The 11,441-nt window shown below is 45.0% G+C and overlaps 1 protein-coding gene across 2 annotated transcripts in view; it reads right to left on the bottom strand.

The window, feature by feature from the left end:
* Positions 1-55: 55 nt before the first annotated feature.
* kat6a (K(lysine) acetyltransferase 6A) overlaps positions 56-11,441 on the bottom strand; it is a 44,198-nt gene continuing 32,812 nt past the window's right edge. The window contains exons 14-17 of one of the 2 annotated variants that reach the window (XM_057831436.1): positions 7,130-7,328; positions 6,262-6,984; positions 5,872-6,133; positions 56-5,762 (exon numbers count right to left, since the gene is read on the bottom strand). In XM_057831436.1, coding sequence (XP_057687419.1) covers positions 2,434-5,762; positions 5,872-6,133; positions 6,262-6,984; positions 7,130-7,328 — 4,513 coding nt within the window. In that variant the 3' untranslated portion in view covers positions 56-2,433. The remainder of the gene's footprint in view (positions 5,763-5,871; positions 6,134-6,261; positions 6,985-7,129; positions 7,329-11,441) is intronic. The other variant, XM_057831437.1, reaches the window with a different exon arrangement.

The following is an 11,441-nucleotide window of genomic DNA, read 5'->3' as shown; positions in this document are numbered from 1 at the left end:
AGCCGAAGACTCATCTTAGAAAAACATCCACCTAAAAAATGTCAGGAGAAACATGAATGGCTCAACATAATTTATTTTCATTTTATTTTAAAATGTACAGAGTTCTTTGAAAGTACTTGCTAAGAAACGGGGTGCGGCCGGATAAATGGAAATACATACAGGGACAGAGAAGAGAGTTGAGGCCGCTGAGTACAGCACTCTGCACTCAGCCAAACTCTATTTTGCACTCCCTTAGCATACAACGAAACATGTACAATTCCAAAGAATACAAAAAGGGAAGCGATATAAACAGACAGAAATATACGGAGCTTATTTTTACATGCCTCTTTAATGTAAGGAAGTCATCCTATACACTCACGCACGCACGCACACACGTAAAAAAAATGCCAAGTGACCTTTAGATATTTGTAGTCCTTTTGTTTAAAATAGCATTAATATACTACACAAAGATAGAAAAACTCTAGAGATGAGATGGAATGGAAAGATTAAAGGCATCTTATAATCACTAAAAGTGAGTACTTTTTTTATTATCTATTTTGAATTTTATAGTAATTATTACCCAAGAGGTGAGCTAAAAAATATGCGGTGTTTTTGTCCTGAAACAGAAGTGAGGGGAAAAAATGACAGTACCAATATCAATGTCAGAATTTCCTTTTATATTATAGAAAAAAACGTGTTCTCTACACAGGTTCTTTTAGTCAAAAAGAGTCAGCTTCGTTCATAATAGAAAGCTGCCCAGTCTGATAAAATTCAGAAAGAAAACAAAGTTCAGAACAGAACAATAGACACAAAAAGTATGCAATGTCAGGTCTGCAAGAAAACGAAAACGCCTCTTTTGACTTTGAATACTGGTACATGGGGCAACAAGGTGAACCGTTCCACCCGCGCCATTTAAACACCATAACCAACAAAGCTCTGACCCTGCTTTCTTACGTGTGCGCCTCTATGTGTGGGCCAAGCCATGCACTACACCAGGCCTTTAGGTACACCTTTTATAAAGGCTAACTGTCTACTGCAGTGTCTCTAGCAAACACAGAAGTCAAGAGAAAATAAAATGCATGTATAAAAAAATACAAGTTTAACAGAATACACATTTTATAAGCGGACACCTCGACCTCTTTGGGTCTTTAACACTTGCTTCCAGGGAAGTCAGCTAATTGTTTACCAAGTTTCGTTAATGCAACACTTAATAACTTTTTTATTTTGGCGACGCCAATGGACAAAAGCGGTAGTGTTTTGCCAAATGGCAGACCACATTTCCCATATGGACCTGCGAAACTGTCATAAAGTCCTGATCTTGGACTGAACTACATTTGTATTTCGAGTGGCTGGGCGACAGATGACTAGCGCCAAGGCAATGAAACCAATTATCCTCTGCGAAGTTGTTTAGTGCCAGTAAAAGTGATACAGACCACCTAGGTCCATGACAGAGGTGTTTAATCACAAAAGTGAAGAATACAGTATGTTCAATGAAGGTTGAAAAGTTATTAAGTGTGGCTTTAAAGCAGCTGAGTTGAAATCTTTATTTTTGTTCGGAATACTTTATCGCCCCCAAAATATTGACATTGCACACTGACTGTTCAGTGGAGTGTGGACAAGAATAGCTGGAGGTGGTACATTCCTGTGCTAGCCAGTTTATCCAAGCACTAGCCAATATGTGTGTAGTCATGTGTTGCTTGATAATGGGAGGTACCATAATATTTACATATTAACTTGAAGTGGCAGAAAACTGGAACAGAATGCTACTATTGGATATTAAAAAAAAAAAAAAGACACTGCTATCTCCTCCGTGTCTTTGCAGTGTTTTTGGTATGATGCCCGCCATCCAGGAAGACAGAAACATGAATAAACACCTTGATCACACGAGGTCCCGCTGGCCGGGCATGCCTTGGAGATGTTTGGGTCTTTGTGAGAACCCAAGAGGTGTGCCACCATTTTAGAATGCCACAAATATAAAGACTGAAGCATACAAGAGGCCAGACTGCACACAGATATTCAAAAAGAAACAAAAATAAGGTTCCAACATCATGTTTAACAAAACAAGTATCCACCTACTATGTCTCTTTTTTCAGGTAAGGCTCCTATGTCAAAAGATTGTGTGCATGGTTGAATATAATCAGATAACTGTCTTTTGCATTTTCAATCCGACAAAGCGAGATCAGAATTAATCCTTGTCCTTTTCTGTGTAGCTTCCTTGCCATTCTCCATCTCAAGAAGAAAAGTAGACATTTCAGCCACTTGGCAGGGACTGCGTCGGCCTAGCCTGGTCCATGAACAAACCCTCTCTTATGAGAAATGGACAAAAAGATTACACAGAAAAACAGGAAACCCAAAGTTTCCATTCACTTGCTCTCATGGTGCCTTCCACAGCACTGCAGAGTGTGAACATGACTGATTTAAAGTACAGCAAGTATCAGCCTTGGACCCATGTCTTCATCTGCTCATGTAGGGCGACTGTTTTGGGACACCAGCATAGCTATGATGGGAGGGGCCTGTATACATCATGTTGCCATGGTGATTTGGCTGCATAGGCTGCTGGGGGTAACCCTGCCCTCCCATCATTCCCATTTGCATTTGCATGGGATACTGAGCTGGCTGATTCATATAAGGAGGATTACCGTGGTAACCACTGTTCATCATTGGCTGGGGCATTCGATAACCAGCTGACATGGGATTGAGTGGTGTCATGTTCATGGAATTGTATGGTGCCGGTGTCGGCATGAGGTTTGGCATCATGCCGCGTTGTACAGCCAAGGTGCGAGGTGTGCCTTGCATGGCCACAGCCCCAGAGCTGCGTCCATAGAGCTGCTGCTGGTGCGGGGCTGGGGCCAGCTGCTGAGTGGCTTTGGACCGAATGGAAATATGACCTTTGACAGTTGCCATTTGGCCCTGCAGTCGCTGCGTGTGGGGTGGAGGACCTAGACTGATGTTGGTAGTGGGCATGTTGCATTGCAGCTGCAAGGATCCCAAGTTCATTGAACCAGAGCTGAGATTAGGGGGTGGAGTCATTGTGGGTTGGCCCTGGGAAAGGGGTGCGTGAGCAGAGGGTGCCAGCCCTGGGTTAGAGAGTGAAACACTGGTGGCGTAAGAGGTGACAGAGGCTGAGTGAGAGTAGGGCATGGCATGTGGATCCATAATGGTGTTTGTGAGCTGTTGGAGTTTGGCCAGGCTGAAGGTTGCGGAGGGTTGGGGGTAGCCCCCTGTGCCAAAGTCCTGACCCATACGCTCATACAGGGTGCGGCCACCTCCCCCACTCCCACTCTCAGGAATCTCCATGATCATGGGAGTGGAGCCAAAGCCATTTCCCATGCTGCACTGGGATAGGGGCTGCTGCTGTTGCTGCGGAGGGGGCGGAGCTGAGGGCTGAGACTGGGAATTGGGGGTTTGCTGCTGCTGCTGCTGCTGAGGAGGCTGCTGTGAAACCTTCTTTTGGGATGATTGTGGTTGTTGCTGATTAGTGCTGGGAGGTCTCTCAATCACACCACAGCTTTGAGGAGATTTAATGCCACAACCAGGGGTGTTGGATGGATGAGGAGGGGGTGGGGGTTGTGGGACAGAATTGCCTACATTACTAGCTCCAGGACCACTGCTGGGGCCGGGTCCAGTTTGTTGGATAAGGCTACAGCTTCCTAAACCATGCTGAGTTCCTCCATTCCCTGTGGAAGATGTTAAGCTAGGGGTTGACACAAAGGGGCAGCTGTTGGACTGTGAGGTGGATGGAGTGGCCGAGCTGGAAGAAGATGCGACAGATGAGGACGCTGAAGAGGTACCTGTCACAGAAATCCCACCTCCACTACCCCCATTCCCCGATCCACTGCTTCCTCCACCCATGGTTGAGTCATAGCTACTGGGGTTGTCATAGTTCTCTGTCGTGCTTTCGATACTGCCTAAATCACTGAAGCCACTGTCAACCACTTGCTGTGAGTGGTCGGACACAGATGGGACATCCATCATGGGAGATGTCTCCATGTTCTGTTGGGAGGGTGCAGACAGAGAACTGGGATGTTCTGGCGTGATTTGTGTGTAGCCACCTCCGGTTCCACCACCTGCTCCAGTCGGGCCAGGAGTCCCACCTCTCTGCCCTGCTGTTGTCGTCTCCATGATGGCTGAAGGTAACCCTGGACTGTTCACTGACCGAACAGACTGACCGGACAGTGGGGGCATTGGAGGATTAGGCAGAGGGCTGCTGTGTTGGGAGGCCCCACAGTCCTCTACTAAAGCCAGGGCCTCCTCCTCAGCATCCCCTGCGTGGCTGTAACTTTGTAGTGTCCGACAGGCCGCAAGTGTCTCTTCACAGTCCTGGTAAGCCCCATGGTGTGGCTCAGTCTCTTCATCCTGGGCTTCCCCCTGTGTCAGAGACTGTACTGCCTGGACAGTCTCCAAGTCTAGTTCATTGGAGTGGTGATGGGCATGATGTGAGTGATGGTGACTCAGCTCCTCTTTGAAGTCCGAGTGCTGGTGAGGATGGGTGTGGGAGTGTGAATGTTGGGGTTCAATCAAAAGTGCAACATCTTTGTCCTCTGCCTGCAAAGGCTGAAGCTCCATAGGTTCTGGGGGAACAGACATGGCCGTAACAGTTTCCACAGCCGCAGCAGCCGCAGCAGACTCCTCCTGCTCTCGCCGCCGCCTGTCTTCCTGCTGTGGATCAGCAGAGGAGGGCTGACGTTTTAACTCTTGCACCTGCTCGTCAGGCTCCTCCTCCTCATCTTCCTCCTCCTGCTTGCTGACATAGTCCCGGGCCACGCTGTTCTCCATGTCTAAAAAAGCCTCTCCGCCTTGTGGTTCTTCTTTGACTGGGGGGGAGCTTGCATGGGAAGCAGGCTCTTCATCCTCATCTTCATCCTCCTCATCTTCAGACTCCTGACTTTTTCTTTTTTTACTTATGCTGCTGCTGTTACTCTTCTCTTCTAAGTGTCCGTCACCTTCATCATCTGCATCATGGTCTTCACTGCGGCGGCTTCCTAAACCTGGTGCAGATGCTGCTCGTCTCGACGAAAGACTACTACACGTCTGGTTCTCAAATTCCTCTTCTTCCTTTTCATTTTCGTCGTCTTCTCTTTCGCCAATATCAACATTCTGAGGGCGAAATTGTGGGGCCCTAGGCCCTGGGTTAGATGAGCAGGACGAAGCAGACAGTATGGGGCGTGAAAATGGACGGCTAGATTTTGTGTTCTCCCAAGTTCTCTCTGGTTCCTCATCTTCTTCTTCTGCCTCCTCTGGTTCAGAATTGAGAAGTGGCCTTGAAACAGGTGGTTGTTGTTGACGGAGCATAGGGTTCCTGGGTGGTCTCCCTCTCCTTTTTGGTACCTTCTGCTCTACTGGCATAGGGAGATAATCGTCTTCGTCAGAGTATTTTTCTTTATTTTCTGAGATGGCTCTTGAAACACGCTTGCTATTTCGATCTGTTGAAAGCAGCAGAGGACTTTTGTCCAACTGCTGTTCTAGCAGTCTTTGCTTCTCCTGCTCCTGCCTCTCTGCTTCCTCTTGGGCACGCTGGAGATACCAGGTCCGAGGCTTCCGTCCAGGCTTCATTTTGATTTTGGGAGGTGTTGGAGTCCCGCTTGCTTGGCTTTCTGCTGCAGCTCGCTGGTTGGCTCCACTTCCAGGTGGTCTTCCAGGTCCCCGTTTCTTCCAGTGCAGTGGTTTACGACTTTTTCCCTTGGGCCAGCCTTTTTTCTTCTTGACTGGGACCTCAGGATTGGCAGCTTGATTCGTAGAAGGACATGGCAATGCGGCGACAGGGTTCAGCATGGCAGTTAGCTCTAAAAGCAGATTTAAAAAAAAAACAAAAAACAGGTGTAACATAACAATTTATATACATATGAAAATACATACTTTAAACTGTTAGTCAGCAAGATCGCATTCACCCACCATCCTCCTCTGAATCAGAGAGGTTGCAGTGCCGGCCTCTTTTAGGAGCAGGGTCTGACAACTTAAGTGCAGAGCGGGCTGGAGGGTAGCGACGCAAGGGGTGACTCAAGGGTGTCTCCTCCTCCAGTCTAGGCATGGGCCTCTCGGAGTCAGAGTCCACAAACGGTTCATCCAAAACCTCTGTAGTCTCAGAAATGGTCTCCGTCACAACGCTGCTGTGTGGGTGGCTGCGCTGGCGAAAACGACGCTTTCTCAACGGCTTCTGGGCAATGGAGAAAGGGTATTGAACTTAGGTTCAGTCTTTGTTTAGTTTTAGTTCAAATATCTCAAAGTAATTTTTAAAAAATTTAATAATTATCATTCAAAATAAATACTAGTATTTCTTTGTACCTTGCATTTAAGTCCCAAAGCTGGCTTTGTGAGTATAGGTGGAGAGCTTGCTCTGCTTTCCTCATCCTCATCATCTTCATCCTCGTCGTCCTCATCATCATCCTCATCCTCTTCGCTACTATCACTGAAGCCAGTCTTCCGAACAGGAGGAGAATCATTCAACCTGGAAACCCCAGGAAGTTGTGACAGCCCCTCACTCGGCTCCTCCATCTGTCTGGGTTTGGGGCCCCTCTTTTTCCTTGGAGGGCGTCCTCTTCGGGTAGGGGTTATGGTGGGGTGCCGGGTCATGTCTATTGTCCGAAAGCTTGTCGGTTCTGCTTTTCGCTCTAGTGAGAATAGAGAGGAAGGGATGGTTGCAGAGCCGATTTTTCCTTCATCTGTCCTTTCATCGTCCTCACCCTCTTCCTCCATTGGGCAAACCTTAGGTGGCCGTCCAACTCGATTGCTATCCCTAACCCCTTTACCCCATGGCCAATTTTTGGGAGGGCGACCCCTGGGTCTGCGTTCACCATTTGCTGGCAGAGGTGGGCATGGTGGTTTTGGGGGAGGTAAACAACGAACTGGAGGTGATGTTGGAGAGCTTTGGCTGACCGGTAATCCTAGAAACCCCTTTCTCTCTTCTTCCTCCTCAAGCTCTTCCTCCTCGTCCTCATCTTCTTCTTCCGTTTTCTTTGCTTCATGCATGTGCCAAGACAATGATGGTAGCTTGATATTTGGCTTGATCTATTAAAAAACAAGATGTTACAATTATAATAGCCTGTTCTTTAAAGGCTGCCGCACACTGATCTAGGTCAAGTTAGGACGTATCTCAGTGTGTGGGAGGCGACAGAATGATTATTCACTGTTTGATAACCTGTAAAATGTTTACCTCTTTGCGGTCATTTTCTGTTGGTTCTTGATCCTCTTCATCTTCATCCTCATCCTCATCAGCATCAGAAACCACTGTATTAGTAACAATGACAGGAGTCCAGCGGAGACACTCGGGGTCAACTTCTAGCTGTCGGGGTCGAGCCTTGAGACGAGCCATGTGGCTATCAATCAGCGTATCTCGTCGCACCAGGACCATCCTGACAAAAGGGGAGGGACATTATAATCTTGCATCAATGTTCATCGTAATGTAAATGACAGTCTAATACACCACCACTTCAGAACCTTCCAATACAATCTCTGCATTCAACCAAAAATATTTTCTCCCACTGTTAAATATTCCTGAAGTGATGTTGTATTGTATTCTCTCTATAGGCAGGAGTGCACATATTTTTTTTGCCCAGTTTCTCAGAGGAGGACCTGGAGATGTGACTTGGTCCTCATTGAGCTTGAGAGCCGACCCGCCTGATGCGATAAAATATGACAAGCTTTACTTAGAGCCAATTACCTTTAATTAATTCTATTAACAAATAACGCTTGATTAACATCAACTGGCACAACAAAATTGCCATTACTTTGAAGTGAAATCTAAAGAATCATATGCGGCTCCCGCATTAACTCCAAGCCTTTGTAAAAGTGGGATGTCCTCCTCATAGAAGCTCATTGAACGTGCATGTTTAGCTTTGTGAAATGCGAGTAAAAACACGTTTGTCAGTGCATGGCGCTGTTCTTCATTAACTTTATTCCGCCACTTGTCCATAGGGCGAGTGGGGTCCTGTCTGAGATCGATAGTTTGCTTAATTGCAACATGCTGTTTTTTTTCGTGCTTTTCAAAGTTCGGATGGCTGAAATTCTTTGACCCTACATAAAATGTGCTGCTCTTATCAGCGACATTGGGATTCTCACGGCAAATTTTGCACCACATTTCCGTGCGAGCATCATTTGCTTCTAGCCATGGTACCTCCTGCAGCCACTTTTCAGCAATAGTCCTTTTTTTCGGTAGCTCCGGTGACGTCTTTGTCGTCTGTCTGTCTTTTGACGGGGATGGGTGAACACAGAAATAATTACTCAGTGGGGCCTGCCTCTTTGACATTTTTAAAACTGATTTTCTCGTGTCCGCCGCAAATTCAGTTTTCAGCCATCGGTACGCAAAAGTGTATGGAAGCCGTTGACGGCCACCGCGTTAGTCTAAGTCTAGTACGCATGCGCGCATGCAGACCACTTATGTGCTAGCCTGGCACGGCCAGACTGTTCTCCCTGTATTTTTCAAACACTGAGAGAAAGGTCTGGGAACCAGCCCATTAACGGCCTCTCGAGCAGGTACAAAATCAATCGACAAATCAGATTCGTTTATTTGCATGACGTGTTCTTAACGAGCAACGTCACTCTTGCGCATCGGAAGTTGTCTCCACAACAACACAGATCGTGAACAGGAGAGCCGAGAATGTTCCAATCCGCGGTAAAATCAGTTTTAAATGACCAAAAACACATCGACACGAGTCATTGACAACAGTCTGTCTCGCGCTAGCCATGTTGAATAAACTCTTACCAAAAACACATCGACACGAGTCATTGACAACAGTCTGTCTCGCGCTAGCCATGTTGAATAAACTCCACTCTCCTCGTATGTTTAGTTCTGCGCGCAAGTCCCTCGTCCTGCCCTCGTCGTTTTACTAACGTCACGTCTGCCCGTCGCTGATTGGTCCACTCCGCTGTCTGTTTGCTGTGGCTTGCGCCACCCTGGAAATTGTATCCGCTGAATGGTGGCCAGACTCAATAGCTGGAACAGCGGTGAGTCTGGTGTACCAGGCAACTTATGTGCACCCCTGACTATAGGTATACTACTGGAGGTGGGAATCTTTGGGTACCTAACAATTCGATTACGATTCAGAGGCTCCGATTCGATTATAAATTGATTATTGATGTCACCCAAACCCCACCCTTTTAATATTTTTTACATTAGTTCCAAAATAGTTTAAAAATCCTATTAGGTTAAACCAAACTAACATTTAAGTATCAAGATAACAGTTAAAAACATTAAATAAAATACTCAAGTCCCCATTCTGTATCAGCAGCTTTAAACTACATTCAATTAATTTAATGTGAATCAACCGTTAAAGTTGATAAAATTGCTCCTGTTATTCCATAATTTCCCTTCTGTCTACTTACAACATGTAAAAGTTTTAAAAGTGTTTCATTATTTAAAGATAGATTCAAGTCAAGATTTTGCTGATTTAGGAGTATTTCAGATATAAAGTTAATTAGGTTCGTTACAAAAGCGCCTTCTAGAGAAGTCTACTGCTTTAAGATGGCGGCTGTTTACAACGCGGCAACTACTAAACAGCAAGCCTGTCGTTTCGCATCTAATTCTTTTTATATGTTCTAACACCGCAGTCGTCTGTCATTTAGCATCTAGTTCTGCATATATGTGATATCTACTACAGCCATATGTGGCGGTATGTTTGTAGCAACTAGCAACTGGGCGTTGTTTGAACCAGCTGTCGGCCGCAGTCAGGTATTCTTGTTTTTTTTTCTCTAGCGGCATGAGTTGAACATAATATTTGCTCTCGGTCTGTTCCTCATTGCGTCCTGAAGACCGCGCTGGCTGTGTTTTAGTTCTGCGTTACCTGGTATAATTCAATAATCGGAATTTGGAATCTGGATGTCTGTGAATCGTTCTCGAATCTTCCACGACCGAATCGCGAATAATCTAAGAATTGGAAATTTTGCACGCCTTTATATACTACTGTATGGAAAAGCGTATATTATCACATGGGCTGGGTTCAAACCACAGGTCTTCTGATTCTGATTTTTCAGATTTTTGGCGTGCCTGCTCAAACTGCTTTTGTTCCATTGAGCCCCTTCAAGTAATACGCATACTTGCATCCAATACGCTATGAGCAAACTGATCCGCATGTGCAGAAGCCTAAAAACAAATGACCACATGCTGACTCTTCTTTATTCTAGGGTGACCATATTATGATCTCCAAAAAGAGGACACAAATAACAGATGCAAATAATCCCCGTTTAGTCTTATAAGTTTATATGAATAGATAGAATACATGCATGACGCACACATATACGGTTAGTTTACCCAGACTTTCGCCACGTAAACAATTATGTTTACGAAATATTGCTCATTGGCGCACAGAAAGAAAACGGAGCATTCCCAAGCATATCCTTTTATTAAAAAAAAATTTTTTTAAATTGACTGCAGTCAAGCCTGCATCCTGCCTAAATGCAAAGTTCAAGCTAGGCACTAACGGTAATGCACAGCTCCATCGCTACAGTCCTCCCTGCCTCTTTTATTTTTTGCTGACATAAGTGCCGCATGAATTCTGATTTGGACACTTGAGAGTTCAGACCGCTATCACATTTTGAAAAATGTGGCCCGAATCGGATTTAAACTACATGTGAAAGTGGCATAGATGGGATTTGAAATGCTCCACTTCTATGCGTCTTGTTAATGCATCACTCGAGTCAGAAAACATGAAAAAATCAGATTTTTGCATTAAGACCTGCGGTATGAATATAGCCATAGCGATGCACCGAAAATTTGTTGGCTGAAAATCTTCGGCAGAAATGTGACTAAGATTGTCATTTTGGCCTGAAACACTTATTTCATGGAAATAATATTACCAAAACTAGAAGTTCCACTGGCGCAAACAAATAGCTCGGTAGCGTGGACTTCTCTTGCTACTAGAGGGAACACGTCCGTTCAATGGGGGTGTGTTGGTTTGACGTGGCTATTACCACTTATTCCCCTTTGAGCAGCTGACTAAAGAGATAAGCTGACAGGGAAAAAGTTTTTTTTTATTTTTTTAATTTGAACAAAAGTTCCAAAGATGTTGCAGTGCTGTACTGTTTACAGTACTTCCTTTTCCGCTTTATCTGGGAGTGCTGCGGAGTATAAAACGCATATAATTTTGTTTTATGTGGTATTGGTATTGTATTTCTGGAATACTTAATTTTTTTAAAGGGCTAAAAAGTATCTTTAAACATATATATTTTTTTAAATTAAAAACTCGATCCCTTTCATCAGATTCCGATCCTCTGAAAAATGGCGCGATCAGCTGGATTTCTGATCACGTGTTTGAATCGGGGACATCCCTAGTCCTGATGCAGCTCTAATTACGGCACTCCCTTGTCTTCCAAGCAACAAAGTTGAAACTGAGTGAAATATGTTAACTAAATTATTGGAGTCTGTTAGTACACATTTCAACAATACGATTACGATAAAAACACTGTTTATGGTAACGACTTCAATTGACCTGCATTGGAAAGAGAATTACTTGGATGTGAGGATGCTGCCA

This window comes from Corythoichthys intestinalis, chromosome 3, assembly GCF_030265065.1.
Source record: "Corythoichthys intestinalis isolate RoL2023-P3 chromosome 3, ASM3026506v1, whole genome shotgun sequence".
Classification (NCBI taxonomy): domain Eukaryota; kingdom Metazoa; phylum Chordata; class Actinopteri; order Syngnathiformes; family Syngnathidae; genus Corythoichthys; species Corythoichthys intestinalis.
This window is presented reverse-complemented; position numbering and strand designations above follow the sequence as displayed.